The sequence below is a fragment of the Dermacentor andersoni genome, chromosome 3 (assembly GCF_023375885.2).
Source record: "Dermacentor andersoni chromosome 3, qqDerAnde1_hic_scaffold, whole genome shotgun sequence".
Lineage (NCBI taxonomy): Eukaryota > Metazoa > Arthropoda > Arachnida > Ixodida > Ixodidae > Dermacentor > Dermacentor andersoni.
In genome coordinates, this window is record NC_092816.1 from 133,104,463 (window position 1) to 133,129,342 (window position 24,880).

At 45.8% G+C, this 24,880-nt stretch overlaps 1 protein-coding gene across 1 annotated transcript in view; it reads right to left on the minus strand.

The window, feature by feature from the left end:
• Positions 1-24,880, minus strand: part of LOC126525258 (uncharacterized oxidoreductase TM_0325-like) — a 60,663-nt gene that overhangs the window by 13,991 nt on the left and 21,792 nt on the right. Inside the window, exons 3-7 of the mRNA XM_072287296.1 lie at positions 22,528-22,620; positions 18,231-18,369; positions 17,817-17,857; positions 12,740-12,809; positions 1,568-1,604 (exon numbers count right to left, since the gene is read on the minus strand). Of these exons, the coding sequence (XP_072143397.1) occupies positions 1,568-1,604; positions 12,740-12,809; positions 17,817-17,857; positions 18,231-18,369; positions 22,528-22,620 (380 nt within the window). The remainder of the gene's footprint in view (positions 1-1,567; positions 1,605-12,739; positions 12,810-17,816; positions 17,858-18,230; positions 18,370-22,527; positions 22,621-24,880) is intronic.

A 24,880-nucleotide genomic window follows, 5' to 3' on the forward strand; every position in this document is an offset into this window, starting at 1 on the left:
AAGATTTTCATAGGTTATGAGAAAGGTGTTTGATCCAGTAGGGATAGCACCAGTCAAACACGTATTGCGTGATCAAGGAGTACATGAAGGATGCATAAATGTCTTCCTAAATAGGTGCTGATTTCACAGTCACCATAAATCTCCACAAGGCGAGTAGGAAAATACATATCAAGAGAGGGGTCAGCCAGGAAGACTCAATTTGCCCTATGCTTTTCACTACATGGTTAGAATAAATAATCAGGCTATTAGATTTGCGGATAGACGCCGGCTATCCAACGGATACACGGCGAACATACTTCAGTTGGCTGGAGACGACTTTTAAGAAATTATTGTCGACCCTAACGAAGAATATGTAAGAGTAACGTCGAATATTAATGAGCACAACACAAAGGTAATCTTCCAAAGCCTGGCGAGCAAAAAATAATTAATTGACGCTCACTCCCTAGAGTATCTCCAGGAGCCCATTCATTCAAGTGAAGTGCTCACAGAAGACCGTGATCACAAGGTTCCTCAGAAAGGCTGGCCAACGTTTTGGTAGCAGGACCTATCTTATTAACACATGAGGAGAAACTGAGACGTTAATAAGGAAGCTTTCCACTAAAACTGTAAGGTGTAATTATAAGAGATAAGAACAGGGAGGTTTGGATCATACACGAAATTGAGTCAAACGATAGGCTTATATTAGAAGAAAAAAATGAAGCGGGGTAAGTCATGTGAATCGTGGGGCGAACAAGCGGTGGAAAATTGGAAATACAGAATGGGCTCCAAGAGAAGGGACGTGCAGTTGAAGACAGCAGAAGGTTTTGGGGTGTGCGGAAATTAGAAAATGTGCAAGGCGCACCTTCGAATTAGTTAGCGCAACACCGGGTTATTTGGGTATCACTGGAAGAGACCTTCATTCTGCCGCTGATATAAAAATAGGCTGATGATAATGAGGATGAAGATATTCCTATATACTTCCTTCATTTTCTTTGTTTGTAATATTTATGCCACCCTATCTTGGGCCACTGGACATACACCTATCGCTGGCCAATCATCAAGGATGATTTTGTTTTATTCTTACATAATAGATTACCGCATGTATATGGCATACGCCTTTCATAATCATTGTTACCACCACGAGCATCACTGATAGCCTTTAACATCGTTGTGTCGGCATTTAATACGGGGCGTACGCCTAATCTGGTGTTTAAATTTAGGCGTTGCGTATGAGCGATGTACAGCAGAAACGTAAACATAGCAGGACATTAAAGTCCTGTTCAGTGCAGCACCATATTCTTTCTTCGGTGGCGTACAAAAAATCATTCGTGCCATTGTCGCTATTCTATCTCCTTCACCGTCGTCGTCGCGTTGCTGTTGTCATCACTCACACGCTCGCGTCGCACCAGGATCAAAATGCAGGATCACAAGCTACCTGCGAATTGCTTCGTATAAGATCAATTTCCACAGTGCAGTACGATCAGCAAAACGTTTATAGTAACTGTGTTAGTCATTGTCTGTAGGGAAACCTTGAAACAGGAGAGAGTGGATTGCGCAAATCCAGCGACAGACTGCATAATGCTCTTACTTGATTGAGTTGACACGTACACCATACGGAGCGTTCTCTGAAATGAAATAAGTGAAGACGGTGACAGAACTCAAATCACAATGACTTCTTTTTATACAAAAAACTCGATCTAACGAAACCTGTTTTAGGAAGGTCCCAATCTAATGAAGAAATTTCCTTTCCCTGGCAAGTAATCACAAGGTTGAATGTTGTCATCAACCGGAATTAACGAAACTAGCTTGCATTAAACCCGATTTAGCAAAAATTTTCCAGAAATAAATCTGTAATAAATACAGATTTGTTTCTCATTTTGACGCAGACGGGTTTTTCTTGGCGCATGCGCTCTAACGCTATCGCATTTAAACATCTATACACCCTGGTCACGGCCCTAGCTTTATTTTGACGAGGCTGCACGCCACACCCATGCAGGAGACAACGGACTCAGCAGTCGCTAGCACTCTTAGGTACCAGATGGCGCTAGGGGTGGTGGTAGTTGGGCCGCCCTCGCGGTCTTTTTACACGCGCAGGCGTGGGTTAGAGGCAAATACAACGCTGCGGTACCTTTTTGATGTCGCTACGTTACAGTTTTAGATTCCGAAGGGCCAAAAAATCCCTTACTTGATTTTCCGAACTGCCCGATTTAACGAAATAATTCGAATGTGTTCATTACTTCGTTCAATCGAGTTTCAGCTGTGTAAATACAATCTCACGCACAATACGTAAATCAAAAGCGATGCATTTTCAGGAGGAGCTCCGAAAGGTAAACTGCGGGAGGGCCTCTTATCAGAATTTGATGAAGGCAATTTTTAATTACCACAGGTATGAACTGAGGTCATAAAATTGTACGACCGGTTGAAAAGCACATAGGCGAACACATCAACTATAGCAGTTATTTGAAGAGGTTGATATTTGCACTTATCAATGCAATCAAAGCAAGTGCGTTTTGAAGGACGACCTAGATTACAGTCGACGATAAATGTATGTAGCATTCGAGCAATGCATTGACGCACCGCATTCCTGAAGTCACGTTTATTTGACATGTGTAGTGGTCATTATGAAACTTTCGTTCCTTCGGCTATATGCGTCATTCTCCGATATCGTCCAACTTGGCTGTTGCACTTGCGGGGTCAAAGAAATGGAGTGTAACAGTGACGGCATGACATCAATGGTATGTCAATTCCTAAATGATGGCAATGGTATAACGATCACAGCCGGACGATGATTTGAGGTCGATGAGATGACGACTAGTACGCGCCGACGATGGCGTGACGGTAATACTATGAGGGCAACTGCATGATGAAGCTGGAAAAAAGACGATAGCACGGCCACGACGGCATTACGACGACGGTACGGCAAGGGAATGGTGATAGCGACTGTCTGTTCACGATGGCATGAAAACGACGTCAAGATCAGGATTGAACGACATCATCTTTACGAAAGAATGACGAACAAAAAATGATGTCGATGGATCGACGAACGCGCTATAACGATGCCGGCATCACGACAATGATATGGCAACGACTGTGCGACGATAATAGCTGATTGCGTGATGAGAGTAACGTGCTGAAGTTGAAATAATGAGGGTGACACGACCGCGATGGCATTCGACGATGTATGATGACTGCATGACGACGACTGTATGAAGGCGATGGCATGACAGCAGTATGGTGCAGCGATGACTGTGTGACGACAATTGCGGGACGGTGGCGGCAGGATGAGAGTCGGATAACAAAGTTAAAATTACGACAATGGCATGACCATGATGGCTCTACGATGGTGACGTGAGAAAGAATGCATGACTCCTGCATCACGACGATGGCGTGAGGATGATGGCATGGAGAGAGTCGGCTTATAAAGCTGGAATGACGACGATACAACGACCACGACGGAATTGCGACCACGAGGATGTACCCAGGGGCCCAAGCTATTGCACAACTTGCACTACTCGGTCAAAGTACAAAGCATGACGACGACGGCATAAAAAGGGCCTGACCACCAATATGGTATAACGACGACTGAACAGCCAGGACGGGCATCGTCACGGAGGTGTCACAACGAATGCACGACAACGATGGCATGACACCGACGGCATGACGAGAGCCGGATGGCAAAACTGCAATGACGACGAAAAAAACACGACGAACGCATCCCGACCATGAGCACTAAGCTATTGGTCAAAACTCGCAGACAACTTTGGCCACAGTGCCCGCTTGAGAGGGTATATATTGTAGTGGACAGTACTTTATAGAGCCCCCTCGGTGGAAGAAGAGACAGGACTAGTGCCATAGGCATATAGGTTCGACGATGGTAGCCGGGGCATCAAGGCAGTCACGTGATAAATAAGCTGCGATTCCTCGTGGGCATTCTGTTCCTACAAGTTGGTGAGCCGGACGTGACACCCACATCACAACTGTATACGTCTACCAAGTTTCTTCTCTACGCCATGGAACCGGCCGCCCAACAACGACGTCTTGAAGAAAACCGAATGTCTTCCGTCGCAACACTCGAACCTCCCAATTTCAGGCCCTCGGAGTGTGAACTTTCCTTCGGCCACATTAAAGCGCAGTTTTGCCGTCACCAAGTCAGATCTCAGGCGGCCAAGTACGACAATGTCATGAGTGCGCTTGAGCCGACCACTCCAGCTTCGGTCCGCGACATTTTGCTAGATTCTACGCCCATGATCACTATAACACCCTTAAGTGGCTGGTACAACGGCGCGGCACTGACTCTGAGTCGCGACGGATTCAACAGCTCTTCTCATCGGAGGAACTTGTTCACAGAAAACCGACTGAGCTGCTTCGCAGCATGACACAACTTAGCAATAGAAGGCCCACAAAGAATTGCCATTTATTTATCAGGTAGCTGCGTTGATATATATATATGCATGCATGCATGCATGTATGCATACAGATAGATAATCTGAAAACGTCTGATGTCGGTAAATAATGCTAATCGAAAAACAAGCACAACATTGTGATGAGTTGTCTGAGCAAACAAGAACACTGACAGCGATGTGTTCAGCTTGACAAGTTTAGGTACCCTAGCTTGAGCCTCTCCTAATTACCTTTTTATCGGCAAGGAAGCAACGGTGCCTCGAATGAGCCCGCCGCGCCGCTGTCCTCTTCGCAGTGGTACGTGCTGATCGCCGTTTCTCCGGGCGGAAACTTGGAATTGTGACGTTGTGATATCGAATTTGTGTGGTTGGAATGTCCTCCGTCTGTGATGGCGGCGATGTCAGGTGACTCAAGGTCAACAGACTACCACTGGCTGTATTTGGCCGGAAAAATAACTTTACACGAGAATGTAGAGTGCCCCTCTAGCACTGGAGACTCTGTGAACTCCAGCGCTGCGGTTGCAGACAAGCGTCGGCTCTAAATTGACAGCATGAATAGAAAGGACTGAACTCCATCAGCTTCGTCCCGTTTACATACAGAGGGTTTTGTTTCCATGAGGTGCACCGCGAGGAAATCGGCAAATATGGCGAACTTGGGATATGAATGAAAGGTGGGTATTAGAGTCGGCCAGCTTGTGCGAATAGCCGAGGCCATCTATTTCTTCATTCGTGCACATTAAATTTATTCTGGCGAAATGTCTTTCGACATTACAATGATTAGCAACCAACGTTCTGGTGGAAGTAGACCGAGGACGTATTATGATAACAACATGTACCGACAAACCGCTTGAAAGTTTCTTCATTTTTGTTCGGCAAGCACGCCCTGTGTCCCGGTCGCCTCCAGTACACATGGGCTCTCCTGTGCTTACGAATCTTGCCGGGAAGCTGTATGGCCAACGCCATGCATCGAGCGCTGGATTACTTCTGAAAATATTGTTGCTGTTGCGGAGAATAGTTCATGTCTAAGCTCTCTCGAGCCGGTGAGGTGCTCTTGCACAGGCACCACTCGAGAACTAAGATTGCGCATGTTCTTTCAACGCGTCTCATGCATCTGGCTGATTGTGGCATATGGGCAATCACTATCGCCAGGTAATTTTATTAAGTGCTTAAATCTAATGGTCCTTTCGTTCCAGTTAGACAGTGCTCAGGAAATTCTACCACAAAAATTTTAAAAGCTAGCAAAACCAACTTCCTCGGAGCTTCGCTAGTTACCTGGATTACCTGGATGAACTATCTAGATTATGCTGTAAACGCGAAGGAAGGGGTTTAACCGGGGGGCCCGATTTTTTTTATTAGTAATATCAAAGCTTCTGTCCGCGACATTTTGCTAGATCCTACGCCCGTGATCAGTACAACACCCTCACGTGGCTGGTACTACGGCGCAGCACTGACTCTGAGTCGCGACGGATTCAACAGCTCTTCTCATCGGACGAACATGGTCACAGAAAACCGACTGAGCTGCTTCGCAGCATCACACAACTTAGCAATAGAAGGCCCACAAAGAATTGCCATTTACTTATCAGGTAGCTGCGTTGATATCGCGTTGATATTGTCCAGCCTACATGCCTGATGGCCCTAGTCCATCCTCGGTTTCCACCGAGGGGGCCCTATGACCACTGTACACTTCAGTGTATATATATATATATATATATATATATATATATATAAACAGCCAACAAACACTGACACCAAGGACAACAGGGGAAATTACTCGTGCTTATTAAATGAAATAAAGAAACGATAAATTAATGTAAATGAAAGTGAATGAAAAAGCAACGTGTCGCAGGTGGGGAACGAGCCCACTGCCTTCGCATTTCGCGAAGGTTGTGGGTTGTGGTTGAAGATTATGGAACCCACAACCTTCACGATCTCGTAACGCCCGCGGCAGAAAGGACGTTCCATGTCCGCCGCCAGAGTCTGTGAGTGGTGGCGCTCGCTAACGCTCGCAGGTTTCTACTAGGAAACATAAATACCCAAGAAAGTGGATGGGCAAACGGCGCCACGGTAGCTGCATTGGTGGAGCATCGCAGGCGAAATGGAAGGCTGTGGGTTCGGTCCCCACCTTCGGCAAGTTGTTTTTCATCCACTTTCATGTTCATTAATTTATCGTTTATTTAATTTATTAGGCACAAGTAATTTCTCCTACGTTGTCCTTGTTGTCAGTGTTTGTTGGCTGCTTTTGACTGGATTACGCTGGTGTGACATACCGTATGACATAGGGAGACACCTCCAATTGTTGAAAAGCGAGCATTACTCTGATAGAGCTGAAGGCAGGACATAGACTAATAGCACATTGCACGCATGTTAATTATCCACAATGTCCACACTTGACTCACCTACTATTTCGACCATGAGCTGAGTTGCGGCAGAGCCTCTAGGCCAATCGTTGTTCAATATTGCAGTTATGTTCAAGTTATAAGCTTAGTAACGGCAATATAAAGTACTACCAATCGCAACAACTTGTTCACACCTCTCAAGAAAACGCGAAGAGTTGCCAATTGTAGTCACCAGCACGTTCACTTTGCGCTCTCCAGCGTGATTGCACATATCAGCATGGTGCAGAACGATAGACAGCGCTGTGAGCGCAACATCAAGGCGCCCTCGATAAAACCGTCAAAAGGGGACTCCTAACCAAGGTTGATGATTTTTCAATCAACTAGCCTAGACTCCATCCCATTCGCTCTGTAGCTTTGTAAACTATAACTCCGTCTAATGTAGTGTTATCCCGTTATCGTGCGAAAACGAGCTCTGCAGTTTCTGCAATAGACCTGCACCGTACGCGTCGTGCAAGTGCGGATGCGACCATGAAGCTGTGATGAACCAGATGTGCACCGTCTATAGAAAAGGATGACAGGCAAATGTATGTTGACTGCATTGATTTAAAAAGTAAATAAGTTCGAGTGCTTCCTGAAGTTTAGGAAGTACAGACGAACCGAACACACCTATCATGCGTTCGATACAACGCCGGTGTGTTTCTAAAGTCAGTACTGATTGGTAATATCTTATGTGTAAAGAGATTGACCGATATGAGTGATGTCAATTTAGTTTACCCGCATCCACAAATATACGGGGATTCGGCCGCGGCTCGTTCTTGATAAGGTGTCCCATTTGTCGCTTGAGCTGCTCTGGAGTATCGCGATCATCGCATTTCACTTTTGCTTTCGCCATCCTCGGAGACAAAAAGCACAAGGAGTCAAATCGCAGCAGCGCAATGGCCAGTTTATGCCGACTACAAGGAGTAAATCACTAATCATCAACTGTTCTTCAGCCGAGATGGCGTTCAAAGGATGTTGGTGCGCGACGTCCTGATAATTTTTTGCATAAACCAGTACAGGTATCTAAACCTGCAACACGAATAAGTACAATTCTGCATGCCTTGCAGCATGCAGGAAAATAAATCCCGCCAATTGGGTTGATGTCACAGTTGGTCGACGTCGTATTCAAAAATTCAGCATCAGCAAGCGAGCATAATTTTTTCTGGGCAAGACCGCCCGATTGGGGAAGTAAAACACTTTCCTTGATCGCATTCGTGCAATTTGGTCGTGGGGGCAATGAGCAATTACGGTGAAGAGGACAGGAGTGTGGCGGCCGGCGATGCTGACACGTGCCGTAGACATGCCGATGATAGGCACAGTACCGCCATCTGCAACGCGGACGACGCGTGCCGACACTGGGGTGAGGAGCTTGCTCAGTCGTCGTCGGAAGACAGCACTCATAATACAAAGATGTGCTCCTGTATCGATGAGTACTGTGACAGGATAACGGTCAACGTCAACGACAAGAAGGTTTCGCTTAGTAGGTAACGTGAGCAGAGGATTTGAGGGCAGGGTTGACAACGCAGCTTCACCTCCAGAAGCTGCAGTGCCTAGTTTTCCGGCTGGGTCCGGGGGGGGGGGGGGGGGGGGCGATAGGCGGCGAAGAGAAGCGGCGGGGTTTGGCCGAACGAGACTGATGGCATCGAGGTGAGGGCGAGCGGCTGTAGCGAAGGTTCGGAGCAGGGGCATCTGCGGCAGTGGGTTCATGGCGTGTGGCATAGGGTACAGAAGGTCCAAAGGCGCGGGAATAAGTGGAGGCGTAAGTCCGAGAAGCGGTGGCCATCGGTTGCGGCAGTGACGGGCGACGTGGCCGATGCGACAGCAGTGGAAGCAGATCGGTCTGTCATCAGCGGTACGCCATTCGGACAGGTTGCGGCGAGATGTGGCAGAAAAGGGCTGCCGGGGACGAGGAGGGCCGCTAGATAACTGGGGAACGCTCGGTCGGGACGTGGAACACACGGTGTTCAGACCCATGTTTTCAAATTCCTGTCTGACGACGACCTGAGTCATCGCAATGGTGGTTGCTGGCGGATCGGGAGGCACCATGGAGAAAGCTGGCGAACAGGCGGCCTCGAGTTCGCGGCGAACAATACGGGTGACGTCGTCACAGGTGGTGGTCTGACGCGTTCGACCCTCACATGTCGATGTAGCAGCAGTGTTGGGTAGACGCGCAATGTGGTGTGAGATACGGCGGCTCTTAGCTTGTTCAAGGCGACGGCATTCTTTTATAATGGCGTCGATAGTCGAGACGTTACCGAAAACAAGCAAATTGAAAGCGTCGTCGGCGTTGCCTTTTAGAACATTTGCCACTTTATCTGCTTCGGACATATTGTCGTCAGCTTTGCGGCATAGAGCCAAGACGTCAAGGATGTAGGAAACGTACGGCTCTGTAGATGACTGAACACGAGACGCAAAAGCCTTTCTCCTGGCAGCCTTGCGCCCAATGGGATCGCCGAACAGTTCCCGTAGCTTTTCTTTGAAACTGTCCCAACTGGTTATCTCTTCATCATGAGCCTGGTGTCACACGCGTGGGGTGCCGCCGAGATAAAAGACGACATTGGCCAGCATAATCGTTCGGTCCGACCTGTTATTAGCACTGGCGTGTTTATAGAGCTTGATCCAGTCGTCGACATCCTGTCCCTCCAGGCCAGAGAACACACCTGGGTCACGATGTGGGGCAACCGTGACGACTGGAGCAGTCGGACAAGCCGAAGCCGATGCGGAGGCGGACTCGTCATCGGTAGGTATGGTGACAAGCTCGGTGTGCCGACCACTTCGGAGTTCCGTGGTGAGGACGGGGATCGTTGACCTCCACCAGAGTTATGTTTGGAGACACAGACCAAAAAGGCTATTTACACGCTGTTTACAATGGAGCCAGGAAGCCAGGCGGACACTCGCTCGTGCCAAGGGCACCGACCAACTTCATCGTCGTTCTCGCGGCGGCTCGTCTCTTGAGCATCGCTCGATGATATCGTAACACTATACTGTGTCAAACAAGGAAAGTAAACATGTTGCGAAATCATAGATTCACTGATCACAGAACCTTAACCCCCCCCCGTCCCTCCGCACACACTGATAATCGCGCGCGATGGAAGGCGGCGCGCTTCTTCGCCGCTTTTCTCCCCTGCGCACAAAAGACTGAGCCACCATCATCAGCTCACCCTTGCCAACCCCCCCCCCCCCCCCCCCCTCTACGCTTTCACTCGCACATGCAGCGTGACGCGTGCGTTCACGGTGTTATCGCCTTTGGACTTTATACAGAACATAAAGCAGATGGCGATGGCAGGAATGCGCCCGGAGTGTCCACATAATTGCTATCGCAATAATATAATACGAGCATCCGGTAACTGAAGTGTCACGTGGTCCATCACTTACAGCAAAAGAAGCAGTAAGAAAATCGAATTTTCACCATGTGAAAATTCCCTGCGCCGCAATGATGTCTTTACTTCTTTTGTTGGGCGGTGGCGCCGAAACAAAAAAAAGAAAAAGAAAACGTGAAGGAAAGCATGTTGACCACAGACGAATGCCTACTTTAGGCACCTAGCGATGGAATATCAAAGAAAACGTGAGACGCTTGGTCCACAGAGAACCATACGCATACTGCTCGGTATCCTACATCGGCGACACATGATTTTCCAGAGAGGTTGCGCTCAAGCGAACGCGTTGCAGTCCGTCGAGTTCCCACAGCGAATAGCGGCGAGCGACCATTGTTTCTTTTATTGGTCTGCTAGCCAGAAAGCCAGTCCAAAACTCTGCCAGGCGAAAACACACTCGGCCAGATTAAAACGATCGCGCTCCGAAGTGCGCAGTGCAGTGGTCCGGGCAACGCTAGAAAAACGCATGCGCTGTGGCTGGCTTTGGCAGCCCGCGCGTAGCGAGAACAAAAGAATCGGAGAGGCTCAACGTGTCCTCGCGAATGAAAGTCAAAGTAGAAAAATAAATAAGAACGTAGCTACCTTTGCTGGCTTTAGTGTCTTCACATGGATGATTTGGCGCAGGTGAAAAAAGAATGTTCATATTCTTTTCTGTGCACAAATGAACCACCACAACTCTTCGTCTCATCGGACCTCGCTGCGTGCTTTGTGAACTTGTCTGATAGTATGTTGGGTTGGCTTGTCTCGTTATGTGGTCCGTTGTACGACTTTAGAAAAGTCAAGACACATTTGGAGTCATATGTTTATTGGAGCATCAAAGCCTCAAAGTTCCGGAATTCAAAATGTAAAGCACGACTTTCGAAATGTCAATTCACCTTTCGCAACAGAAGTTTATGGGAAATGTATGCCTAAAAAGTTTCGAAATTGAAATCCATGCGCTCCTCAGATTCCGCGTCATCCGCGAGATGCCACTGTGATCCCGCGCGCCATCGAAACGCCCTTGAAACGTTGTGCTTGGATGGGGCTCCTTGAGTTATGTGACTTCCGGTGCATGGGTGTTGCCACGAAATCCGGCCAGAGTTCGCAATGATGGCGCCGAAATGTCCTTTCGAGCGTAAAAAAAGACATTCTAGACAAAATCCGCAATGATTTCCGGCGACGGGGGCTGTTTTGGCAGGCGGTGCATGACAGCACGAAAACATTTTGCAGAGGGGCTGAAGGCCCATAAGGCCCCCCCTTCCTTCCTACGCCCCTGACCGCAGACACTCGCTGTCAGATTTCTGGCATAATGAAGAGCGGCAGCAGCTCTGAGCCGATTTTGCGTTTGTGCTGCCTCTCGTTCCAATGCGAACTAGGCACGCAAGATTACAGTGCACACGAAGCCATTAGCTTCTCAGGCAGGCTAGACGATCGCCTCCACCGCAGCTTATCTACAAGGTAATCGAAGATTACCTACAAGCCGGGCACAGCCGCGTCATGCAGCCTGCGGCCGGAGCACGAACGGGGACACGTGCTACCCAGCCCCCCTGAATAATTGTTCTATAAATGTACAGTAAACACATTGATTACACTAAGATATGGCGAGTACAAGAGGCCCAAATGGTGTGCATTTATTTTAAATTCTACAACATGGAGAACATAACATACAGAGACTCACATTGACGTAATAGTTCTGCGGAAAACCCGCAAGGTGGAGAGAAGTAATGAATAAAGGGAAAATCAGACATCCACCCGTACGTAGCAATCGCTACAAAGGAAACCCATACGGGCTCCTCGAAAGAAACGTTTCATAGCTGAAGAAAAATTCGTCCTGGTCCGGGACTCGAACCCCGGACCACCGCCTTTCCGGGGCAGCCGCTCTACCATCTGAGCTAACCAGGCGGCTAGCAGATGGCAGGGCGAAGTCGGATTTGTCGACAACACGAAGCAAAGGCAAGTGTTTGACGTAGTAAGTCTGCGGAAAACCCGCAAGAAGGAGAGATGTCCACCCCGCCCGCATCCACCCCACCCGTTTCTTTCGAGGAACCCGTATGGGTTTCCTTTGTAGCAATTGCTACGTAGGGGTGGATGTCTGATTTTCTCTTTATTCATTACTTCTCTCCACCTTGCGGGTTTTCCGCAGAACTACTACGTCAAACACTTGCCTTTGTTTCGTGTTGTCGACAAATTCGACTTCGCCCTGCCATCTGCTAGCCGCCTGGTTAGCTCAGATGGTAGAGCGGCTGCCCTGGAAAGGCGGTGGTCCCGAGTTCGAGTCCCGGACCAGGACGAATTTTTCTTCAACTATGAAGCGTTTCTTTCGAGGAACCCGTATGGGTTTCCTTTGTAGCAATTGCTACGTGTGGGTGGATGTCTGATTTTCCCTTTATTCAGAGACTCACATTGATGACGCACGTCAGCGCGTGGACTCGCACCATCTGAATGTTTTTCTCCCCTGACAGGATGACGCGGCCTGCAGCCTTCGCTGGGCAGTATGCAGAATGTGACACGGAGTACAGAAATAGTCCCTCTTGGATACTGAATGTGTTGACAACTAGTTTGCTGAATATTTGCCCTCTCGCTCGCTACACGTCATCAGGTGTGTTTGTCACAGCACCTACAGCGCACTCACCTAGTGCAGCACATCTCGTCAGGTGGTCCAGGGCTACTTTGGCGACAGCGTAAGGCACGGTGCCGGGAACCTGCCAGCAGAAGTGAGAGACGTGTCGTTTGCTCAAAGGCATGATGATGATCATTAGCTGCAGCCGCCGTAGTAATAATTGTTTTACTTGGCGGAAGAGTAGAAACAACAGCTGTGCTGTTACCTTGACTATTAAAAAAAGACTGTAAGAAAGTCACAGCTACGTCGACTCATCTTTTTCAGACGCTGACCACCTTTTTATCAAAGGTAGTCACCAAACCGAGGTCAGCGCTGACTTATGAAATAGAGGACTTTGTTGCTTGAAGTCAGCGGCAGGTACGTATGTTTCTCCATATCTACGCAATGTAATCGTAGACTGCACGCTATAGCGAAAAAATTATTTACTTATACTGATGAAGATATATCGGCTGCTTTCTGATAAATCGCCCTTTAAAACGTTATCGCTAAAATCGCGGCCATGACGCCCCCAGTAAATGTCTATTTAAACGATGCGCATCGCACTTTGAACGAGTGTGCTTAAAGAACGACAGAGCAGAGAACCGCACGGCCGCTGCTTGCATTGTCGGCATCTCAACTTCCGAATCTATGCAGCATTCTCAAAGCCAATGCAATCCCCCTCCCTAACGCCCATACCTCATCTACACACATACATACATTCGAGCTTTACATACAACCCTGTAGCGCCCGCCCGAAGACCCGAACCCATATCGCTGCGCCAGCAACGCAAGTAGGCACCGCTCAGCATATACGTATGGCGCTACGCGCGAGAACACCTACTAGACAGTTTTAGCAGAGCATTTGCTTCCGCTCCGCTCTGCAAACGTATCACGCGCACTGGTGGCTGCATAGAATGCATTGATTTCGCTTATCTAACAAGCGCGTTTCCCAGAGAAGCCACTGACGTGCTCTCAGCTTGGCGGTAAAACGATTACGAAAAGAACTACACGCTCCCTGACGCACCGCTAAATCAGGTTCCCAGCGGAACGGGGTAAGCGTCCCACGTTCCGCTGCCGCTGCGTGTGCTGTGCGCACGTGCGTCAGTGTTCCCAGTAGCGTTTTGCCTAGCGGCTGCGTGCCAATTGCTGTGATAGGCCGGTCTGAGCGGAGCGGACCGTAAACGCTCTGCTAAAACTCTCTATTAATAACAACGCATCCACCCTGCCCTCTTTCTGCAACCATGCTAGTTTTGCAAGCTTTGTCCACTTTTCGCGCCTATGCGGCACAATATGGGTATTTTGGGAAAAAAAAAAGGGGGGGGGGGAAGGGTAGAGAGGACAGCCTCGCTAGAGAGCGCGAAGAATTGGTGCTATGCGAATAGTACATGCCATGGGGCTTAAAGGCAGCGCGAATGACAGGAAGAAAGCATAGATGCGCTTCACAGCGCTGCACACGCCGCCTCTGTATTCCTCCTGTCTCTCGCGCTGTTTTTACCGCGTTCGTCATGAACCAGCCAGCCCAATTCAGCACACGCCTGCAGTACATACCGTGTAAGTTTCATGCTTCACCTTTGTGACGAAGGTCAGACATCTCCAGGCGCCACAGCACTTACAACAAGCACTGCACTCTACTACGCGTATTTGGCCTGTTATGTTTTTTTTTCGCATTACTATCATAGTCAGTGTGCACCAGACGGGATCATGCCTCACTGTGTACATGTATCAAATAAGTTAAACAAGCCTTTTGTTGCCTAACTCCACGGTACTTTTCGTGTTTCTTTCTTAGATATTTCAAACATTCCATATTCAACGGTCGTTCTTCTTGAGTACTCGTATGCACTTCAACTCGGAAATCTTGCTGTCGGAAACTTTTATTTATTCTAGAGTTCAGTCCTTACTGAGTATGGATCGCCAAAACCAAACGCGGGAACGAGCGAGTGCAGGAATAGGTGCGTCGAATCGCCGCCACACCTTGCACACTCTAGCGTTAACACTGCTTAAGATGACCGCCTTTATGTGTGCATGCGTTGTAGCTGTGCACGCCTAAACTTGATTCGTATTCATGTAAAATGAATTGGTTTCTCTCTCACATTTGCAGGGAGTGCGTTTCTTACCACTGTGACAAAACGCGCGCATGCGCCATCTGCACGAGTCGATAACACTGTACAGCATGTCACCATATACCACAGGATAAAGCTTATTGTGCTGAATCGGTTCGTGAACTTGTTCAGGATGGCGAACAGCTTCGATAAACATTATAAATTTTATTTATTCGAGCCAGAACTGGGCCTTCATTTACAAAAGTCTCTTACGCTAAAATTGATCGCAAGAAAATACTCAAGCGAATCCTAATGCGGAACATATTATTAGCGAAGATGGCTAGCCAATGACGTAAATCACTTACGAAAGAGAAGGTTTTTAAATTTGTCGCCTGAACCGCTAGGAAACCGGGCCACGTTTAAGCCGAACGGAAAAGATGTTTTTTTTTCCGGTGCGCCATTACAATCAATTTGATTGTGACGATTTTTATACTATGGCACACACTCGAGACGGGAAATTTTTTAAGCAGGTGGTGCATATCGTAACAAGGCCAAATTATCTGTTTGAGATTATTGCCGCGTGTTGATGTTTGTGAATTGCCTACTATGGTAAATCCCACAATAGGTCGTTGGCCAAGAAACGCGTCTGCGTGTTGATTACGATTAAAATTTTCAACAGTGGCACATACCCATAATGGGAGATCGGCCAAGAAGAGGGCGATATACGTCTATAAAAACAAGAATAAATGAATAACTACAAGCCAATGTAAAATTTCTAACATTGCGTCGCATAGGTGTGCCATAGTACATGCACTCGACAGTTTCGTTTGTGCCAGAGACGCACAAATAAACAGCGCAAATTCACAGCATTTCATTACCTGCTTCAGAGAAGTTTCACGTCACATAGATTCGAACATGTGCGTTGGATTTACATTGTTTGGTCCATGTTTTTGCACAGCGCTGCGCCTATACGTACAGAATCAATCAACTAGCCCAAAACTAAAATTTTCTTGTAACGTAATAGGGTTCATTCTCAGGCACTCCAAGTAGCTAAGAGGATGGGCGATGGCTCGCGATTGACCTTGATTTAAGCAGGTATGCGTACGATTTACTGGAAACCTAAAACGCAGCTCCTGGACGGATGCGTGATTGACTAGATGGATGGGCGATAAACTACCCACAACTGTAAAAGAACTGGCAAAGATTTAGTCGTATATTACGGAGGGAGGGGGGAGGGGGGGGACTGCTGCCACCGGTAAAAGAGATGAATTAAAGAGAGAAATTAGAAGATGAATTAAAGAGAGACATTAGCAGAGTTATCGAAAGTAAAGTGCCAACTTTCAGGCAGTCGGTTAGCTTCGCGAATCTACAGCTTAAGAAATTCACTTGGGAAGTTAGCGAAAAAAAAAGAACTTGCCGTGGTGAGTGCGGAAATAAGTAGGCTTAAAGCGAAAACAGCCCCTTACTAAAAAAAAACGAGGACATAAAGAGGAGCTTACTGCTCCAAAGCCATATAATACAAATATTGAGTTAGAAATAAGGGGAATTCCTCCTTCCGCCTACGAAAAATGGCGCTACAACAACCAGACCTTTAGTTAGGCTTCTGGGCAGGTGAGAACCTAATTTCCGCAATGAAACAAAGAGCCACTGTTGAAAAATTTTACGCGAAAGAATCAGACGCTGACTTCGCGCGCGCCATATCCTTTCAAAGAATATATCAACACATAATATCATCATTCATAATGTGATTGTAAGGTTGCTTGGTTTTGGTGAACTGTGAGAAATAATGTTTTGCAGTTCGCTAAAAAGCAACGACTGAATACGACAGTCTTATGTTTTCATGAAGATGCTATAACGGTCTACATGATTGACCACCTCTGTCTGGCAACAAAGACGTTGCTAGCAGGCGTTCTAAAGATAAAGCCACAAAAGTGCCGCAAATGCACTTGAACACGCAGTAGAAATATTGAGAAGCGAGGGCGCATAATTCACGTATGCTTCACGTCACGTATGCTGAAGGTCTCGCTATAGTTTATTTTTGTTTACCTACACTTCACTGTTGCCTTATTTGTAATAGCATCCACTTTTACTAAGGTCGACAACCTATGGCTACAACCGGATAACTTCTCAGTGATGCAACAAGACTTCGCTGCATTAAGGATTGACACGAGGGGTAAGCGTCCTAGTCGTCGACTTGCCCGATCAACTGGACTATCCAGAGGCACAGCGTTGGTGTTCCGGCCGCTCGGCGGAGGCTGATGCGCAGACTACGTCCTTAGCCAGTACCTCCGGCAATCTTGTCCCGTAGTCAGATGGAAAAAATTATGAATTTTTTTAATCGTGTTCTCATCTGGGTGATGGCGCGTGGGCCCTCGGAAAGCATAACGTAGCACTGTTTATTTTTCGTATGTTATGCGCTGCCTCACGATACCAGATGGCAATATCGTTTTCGCAGCTGACCGGCGCGTCTTGGTTGCGTGCCGTATTGGACAGGAAGCTAGTCACGCTTATCAATCCAAATGTGTTGTACGTCCTCTTTTGCGTTTATAATAATGGCTGCATCGTTTAAATAATTGATTGATTCACTCGCTGATTTATGTATTTATTTACTTAAAAAGACGCACAGCATGGAGCAACTGCTCAGACTGAAAGAGATGGTTGCATGTATTTATTTAGTAAATGGATTGTTTGGTAACATCGCTTGGGATGCTCCAAAATGCATTACATAAGAAATGAGAGGTTGCGCTCCGAATGTCTCACCAAATAAGCATCTGAAGGCGGGTTTTTTGTCATCACTGCATAATTCGTTATGTGTGTGGTAGCCATGTTACTACTTGAAGTTAAAAATGCTCGATTGAGAATCCTGAAAGCTCTAGAAGTTCGCAAAGCCCGCTTATCGCGCTTAACACTTTCTACTGCAGCCCAAGACTGCCGTCAGCTTCAAAGACGGTGGAAGAAGTCTCCGCCATGGGTGGTAGTGCTGTTTAAAGCTGTAGTAGCGTGGTGAAATGGTACAAGGTGTATAAAGGTCGACCAACGCAGTGGTGTGATGATGTTTGATTTTTCACTCACCGTTATCAGCGACGCAATGCTAGAAATGTTGACGATGCTACCTGAAATATATTTAAAAAATAACCAATCACTGCCAACTTAACAGACAATGCGAGTGTTTGATGCGGTACATCATTACTTTTAGTGTTAATCATGCTCCGTCTACAACAAGAAACACGATTGTGGCCAAATGGTAGATTACCGCGCCCCATTCGCACCAGCTTTGGTGATGCGAATAAAAGCATTGCATTTGCAGTCGTAGAGAGCATGTATTGCAGCATTACCTATCAAGAGAATATATAAACATAATAGTTCGATAAAATAAATAGCTAACACTAAAATTCAATCTGTCGTGCCTGGGACAGGGCCTTGCGCACAGGGAACGAACAAGGTTGCACAGCTATAGCGTGCGGTGGAATACAACTTGAATTGCACCTTTAGCTTGACGCAAGTAGGGCACAGCGTTTTTGATCATGCAGAGAGGACCGAGGAAGTTCGTCTGCCACGCTCGGTTGAAGTCTTCCACGGAGGCACTTTGAACGGATCCTGCTATGGAAATTCCCGCATTGTTAACCTGTAACAGAAAGAACGCAGCAAAATGGAAACACTATGACGTTAGAGTCGCTATGTCTTATTGTCCCTTTAAAATTACACCCATGAAAGTATAAGATCTCGATTCAAAGTGATCATCCTGCCATCTGATTCTTAAAAATAAATTGGCGGAACGACCTAATATTGTAAGACGTACTTCGATAAATATCGTCCACACGTTCACTAAAGTAAAATATTCATAGCGACAATCTCGGTGACACGGTGCTCCAGCCTAAATATCGAAACAAATAGCTATATTCTGTAACCTTGCTGTGCACCTTTCCAATTCATCATTATTGTCAGAGGATCTTTCTTTGTTGCTTTACATTCAGGTTAACAAGGTAGTAACGTAGGCTTTGCTGCCTTTCTTTTCAAAAGTAACACGTTACTGATTCCTTTACCCACATGAAAAGGCTCTGGACACCATCTATGTATGGTGGCGGGGCACGTGTCAGAACCTTTGCGGCGAGAGGCATATTGGAGGGGGTCATTTGCCTTTAGTGACTGACGTTAGTGTCACAACTTCACACAACTCGGACATTACACAGCGTAGTCGGCCCTCAGATTATAGTGGGAGACAACAATTAAGTGACCATCCAAAACGCATGCTTTTGATATCTGACACCCCTACCTCGTAGGTGAAAGGCCACTTCCAAGGAATAGACATGAATACTGCTAAAAAATATCACTTCAGAAATCAGCAATGTACAGGAAGTTCAGCGAAAGGGCAAATTTTCTTCCAGCCGACAGTGTGTACCAGAGAGCTGCGAAAAAAAGTATAGCTTTAAATGCAGTTTCGGTCACGTGTGATGCGTGTGATAAACAGTGGTTGAACAAGAAATTATCCTTCAGGTAATCGTTCGACAAGCAGGCTTGGTTTTGTCAGGAGAAAGGCACTTGTCGAAACTTCCCCTCTAGGACATAATTTCTTGGACCACCGTCGATCATTTGAAGCCTGCATCTTCCTGTGAAAGCCAGCCTGTCTTGGACCACGTGCTTGCTGGTAACTATTTCTCCGAGTGATCCATACCGAATATTCGTCATGGGCCAAACAACCATATCTGATAAACATAGCAGGATGTGAATTTAATAATGTAGTCCGTGGAATGAGCTATGAGCATTTCACTGCTCTCGAAACCCAAAGTAAAATTCGCCAGGAGCCCGAATTTTACTTCACTCAGGACTGCCCCTTTGAGCATGATTTACTCTCAGTCCACTTCGTGACACCGTAATAGCACTGACAATTTTTTCATTAGCTAAATAAATACATGGTTAGAACGTCTGCTGTGGGCAACATGCTCAGGGCTGTGCATGCTGTAAACTTGATGTGGATGCTGATGTGTGTAACGCTTTGGCTGAGGAATTGCCGGCAGTTCTTGTAAGGTAACGTGCGGCTGCAGCAAGCAAACGGGCTAATTTCTCCTCTCCCGTTGGCCGTTCAGTTGCACACACGAGAGATACTGGTTATCAGATACCTAATAGAAGTAACTACTGACATTGGACTGCTTATCTTTGACTGCATATATGTCCTTGCCAATTGTGAACGATCACATGGCAAACCTATTACCTGGAAGTTCTTTTTTTTGTTTTGCTTCGCCCGCTTTTCAGTATCTACTCAATCGGCTAATAGGGTGGTTTTTAGCCTATACGCATTATTAATGCATTGCCCGTGGGAGACGCCGCAATTGTGGCCCTTCTGCTGAATTGCTGAATGGGGTGTGCATTACCTGAGCAAGAAATAAAAATGCATAATCAGCTACTTACAAAATGTCATTCAATAAGATTTTATTTAGTTACATTGCGCGACATATTGTAATTTATTTATTGTAGCCGTTGTTCTCCCAAGGCGTACCCACATTTAAGGAATTCTCAGCTTAAACTAGTTTCTAGAACTTCCTTTAAATAGTGCAACAAACATAAATTGACGTTTCTTTTTTTCTCGTGCTCCAATGCATAAAACAGCGCGTTGTTTATGCGCGATTTGAGCCGAAGTGGTTATTTACTGTAATTTTGACGGCGCATACATTAGTCGTCCCAAGTGAATTTGCTTGCATACTCACCAGATACAGTTCGAAAATAGCAATGGCTGCTGTATTTGTTAAGCATAAAAATTTATTGAGCGATAGTTTGTTTATTAGCCGAATATGCATCCCCAATTTTCGCGCAAACGATGTTCGCACGTTCGTGTCATCCATCTGAAGGATCAGAGTTATTCTATCACTCCAAAGCAAGTTACAGAAACCCCATAAGGTCTATATATTACCTCGTATATGGTATCGTAATTAGTTTGGTACAATATAGTTTCTTACAGTGTTTGACTGCTATTTAGACTTAATAAAACCTCACAAGGACACCACAGCTGAAAGTCAATGACTCCGCGAATGAGCTCCTATGCGAAGCATCCTTCGCATGACTGCCAGCCACAGACCACCAAATTACTGTTTGCCGAATAAAAGCTCAAGACTTGTCTTCGCTTGAACAACAGTGCTTAGTGCTGAGTAGCTGGCTATGAAATATGCTAAAACTGTTCAGGACGCTCCGATAAATGCAGCTCGTATAATAAAAGCTTAGCACATTATATTCTTGTAACAGCATCTTCAAGGCATTATTTTAATCACGATAGCAGAAATCATAGGCTCGCGTCCCAGTAATGAGAGGATTTTGTTCTTACTATATTTACGTTAGCGATGCGGTCGAGTATGATGGTACACGGTGTTACCGAGATACTCCCGTTTCTATCTAATCACCGCTTAGTGCACTAAAATTACCATTAAGTGCAGCAAGTACCCAAGGGCAGCCGGAGGAAGTTTGGTTCAACTTTATTTCTATAACAAAAGAATGGATTTCAGAGTTTTATGAGACTGCCGTTAGTGTGACGTATTAAAACCATTCTATGAGCTAGGAGTGTAAGGTCACAATGGAAGAATGTTTTTTTGTTTTGTTTTCTCGCACACAATACCACTTCCGCTGTGTAGAAGTGATAAAGCGCCCGTAATAGAAATGTGGTATTCCGTGCTCCAATGGATATAATTAACGATTCTTGACGTGAAATATCTTGCAAGTCGTTAAAACTGCTTGTGAGCGAAGCATACTATTATGGCTTATGTATGTGGAGCCATCCTCCCCGGGCAGCAAGAGATAGGGATAAGCAACCTCTTTGATTACGGCGGAACGTGTGCTTTCTAAAGAGTTATACGCAAGCGCTGAAGATTCAGGGGATCCCAGGAGCCGCAACTATCTACTCGTGCGGCGGTCTGGAACGGCGCAGGGTAGTCGCGGGCACCACTAGTAGGAAGTTCCTTTATTTGCACTAGAGCGCATTCACCCTCTGCAAAACAAAGGGGTTCACTACTAGTAGGAAGCGAGCACGGCTGCTAAACGACACCGCAAAATACTCAGTAGCTCTAACATAAGTTAGGCATGCACGTTTACAAATGCGCGAGTGAATGCATATTTTCCCGTACTTGGTTACGTTGTTTTTGTACTCTAGGGGGCTCTTACACATTCTGCAGGAGGCACAGGATGCTTTACGTAGGACACTGCGAATACATCCTTGATAAAGGCACATGAATTTTTTTTTTTTTTTAGAGTGTGATGTTAGCCGAGGGCTGAACTCACATAAACGTAGCCCGTTAAAAGATAGGCGTCACATTATGCAGCGACGTACATAAGAACGTCTAAATCACATATGCACATTCCTATTGTCAAGAAATTAGTGGTAGTAAAGAATCATTCGTCAATTTCGCTTTCGCAACAATATTTACTGCTGGCTAGGGGGTCATGGTTGACATTTTGCCAGAGAAGTTGCAATAAAGCTAATTCAAATAGCGGCAGTTGATTTTCAGTATTATTCGCGACTGCTTCATTTCAGTCCTTTCTTTACCGCTCAGCCATATTGTCAAATCGTAATTGAACGCGGTATTTTAACCCCCGATTGCGTAGTTTATGTTGTGTTGTCCCTTGCTTCTGTTCCCAAGGTTGATCAAACGTTCATCCGAAGATTCTTCATGGAAAAGAACTTTGCCTTTAGCGTAGCAGTTCAACCTTTTTTGTATTTCTTGTTCTTCCGAGGTGATACTAGCTACTTAAAGACGTTACGCTTTGAAGCCTGTATTAGCCATTTACGGAGCTTTGAACTTACGAGAATATCAATTTTGCCGAAGTGCTTCGCTGTCTTCTGCACCACATCTGCGACATCCTTTGGCACCGCTATGTCACCAGGCACGACAAGAACCTGGAAAGAATTAGGCAGCAATGTACTAAGGAAGTACACATGATGTAACACGAAGTGAGCCAAATAGCTGAGCGCTGTCGTAATAGTATGACTCCGACAAGTACCACAATATGAATGACGTGGCGGATAATAGAAAGAACAATTCCGGAAGCTTATGCACAAAATCTTTAGTAACATGTACATGTCTAATCTGATCACGAGAAATCGAAAAAGCGACGTGCCTCAGGCTGGAGCCAATGTTTTCGCGAGGCGACCCGTATCATAACCAGACTTGTCGAAACGTTGACTCGAGTCATTAGACATGCATTTTGCAACCACCGTTAATCGCTTGTACCCTGTCCATATTTATTGTGAATTTCTGTGTAATATGGTGGTATAGATTTTAGTAACTTGCTGAAAAAGACAGATGGTTACACATCTATTTAGCTAGAGTGACTCAAGGAACTCCTCCTCCGCACTACACAAAGTTGCGTGCTGAGAACAAGGAGATGCAACACCTGGAAATTTTATAGAGCGTTCAGATTTTTGTGCTTAGAGCCAAACGTGAATTATGGTCTAAATTTTATATTCTTCACGGTTCAATTCACCTTTTCTCATCTCGCAATATTCATGGGCAGGAGTAAATCAAACAAAGAAGTGGCTCACAGGGAGATAAGGGACTTGAAGTTATCAGCACTGGTATGTCAAAGAGTGTAACTAGAGTTATTATTCCGACAACAAACCATGTCTTCCTCTGGGCAACAGCTACTTTATTTGAAATTACTTTTTTCGAAAAGAAAATAGTGATTGGTTTTTCGAAAGCATTTTCCATTGTCGAAGCGTTCGCGCTGGTGACAGCCCTTGTTCTACCAATGTGGATAATTCAAAGGACTAAAACTTTTTCACCGACTGAGTTGTCGTGGAAATATCGGTTTAATAAAAAGGTGCAAGCTTTATTATCCTTTTGTCTGTAAATTTCGAAAGTCAACTAAATATATAAAGTTTCACCATAGCAGAATTTTACCGTTCTAGATTCTTAATTGGTGCGAAATCTTAGAAGAGTCAAAGTTTAGTGCGGAGAGGTCACTCAAGTAAACTAAGCGTTCTGATGTCACAAATTTGTCATGAAAAATTAGTTCTAAAAATGTTAGGGTAGGTTTCATGACGGGTATAGCCAATTGCTCCACGAAAAGAATACTGCATGTTTTTTCCCTCTAATCAATCGCCATAGGCAACAGACGTCTGCAAGCATTCTGGTCAATAAAAAATTGCCTAATTATTACCGAAACAACACTTTCCACGCACTTGCGACAGACGAGCCGGTATGTTTGTAATAAAGTTACTTATGGCACTGCATTTACAGCTGATTATATAGCAGGGCAAGAGTGTCTTTTTCTGTTTTATTTATGGGCGTTCTCGTTCTAATGCAACACAGGGTTCATGACTAGAGTTATGCGTTTTCTCTTTAAACCGAAACTAAAACAGGAAAACATCCACAAGTAATTTTCTTGACGGTTCGGTTTGATCTAAAAAAAAAAAAACACGTGTTTGTCCACCACGCCAGACGAAAAACAAAAAGAAAGAAAATATGACTACACTTTTTCGGCGGGAAAGCCGCACTGGCCCAAAAAAATAGTTGGAATATGATGTTCTCTAAGGAGCCTGATATTAAACCGATGAAACGCGAAATTAGGGCACTTGTCGGACAAATTTTCGAGCGCAACAAAAACCTAAATATTAGGAAGGAAACGAAGTTTTCGTGTAATTACGTCAAGAAGTTTCCACATCTTTAGGGATCGTCGAATGAAGGTACCCTCATTTCAAAGTTTTGTCGAGCGTTCCGGAATTTAACAATGGCAGAGGCGCTATATGAATGGAAGATCATCTGCAATGTCAACAGCACGTACTAGTGAAAGAAATCTGGCCTTTAAGCAGGTTGATGTTTTGAGGTTCACATAATTATTATTTGCGTATGAGTGCGTTGATATATGCGACTCAAAGGTTGTGGCCTCGCAAGGCGCACGCAAGTTTCTTGAAGTAATTGGAAACTACGTCAGGCGTCCATTTCGCGTACGGTCTTTCTGTGAAGTTTTTTAACCCCGCCTATACACAGCTGCATCCAGCGTTACAGCTACATTTATAACTTCGGCTTTGTATTTTAAGCTAACTTGTCGCAGCAAAGTTCATTTCAGGAATGCATCGCTCGTGCACAGTCTCGCAGACAAGAAGCAGAGGCTATTCTACAAAAGTTTTGCCATGCACTCAGCCATGTTGGCAATCA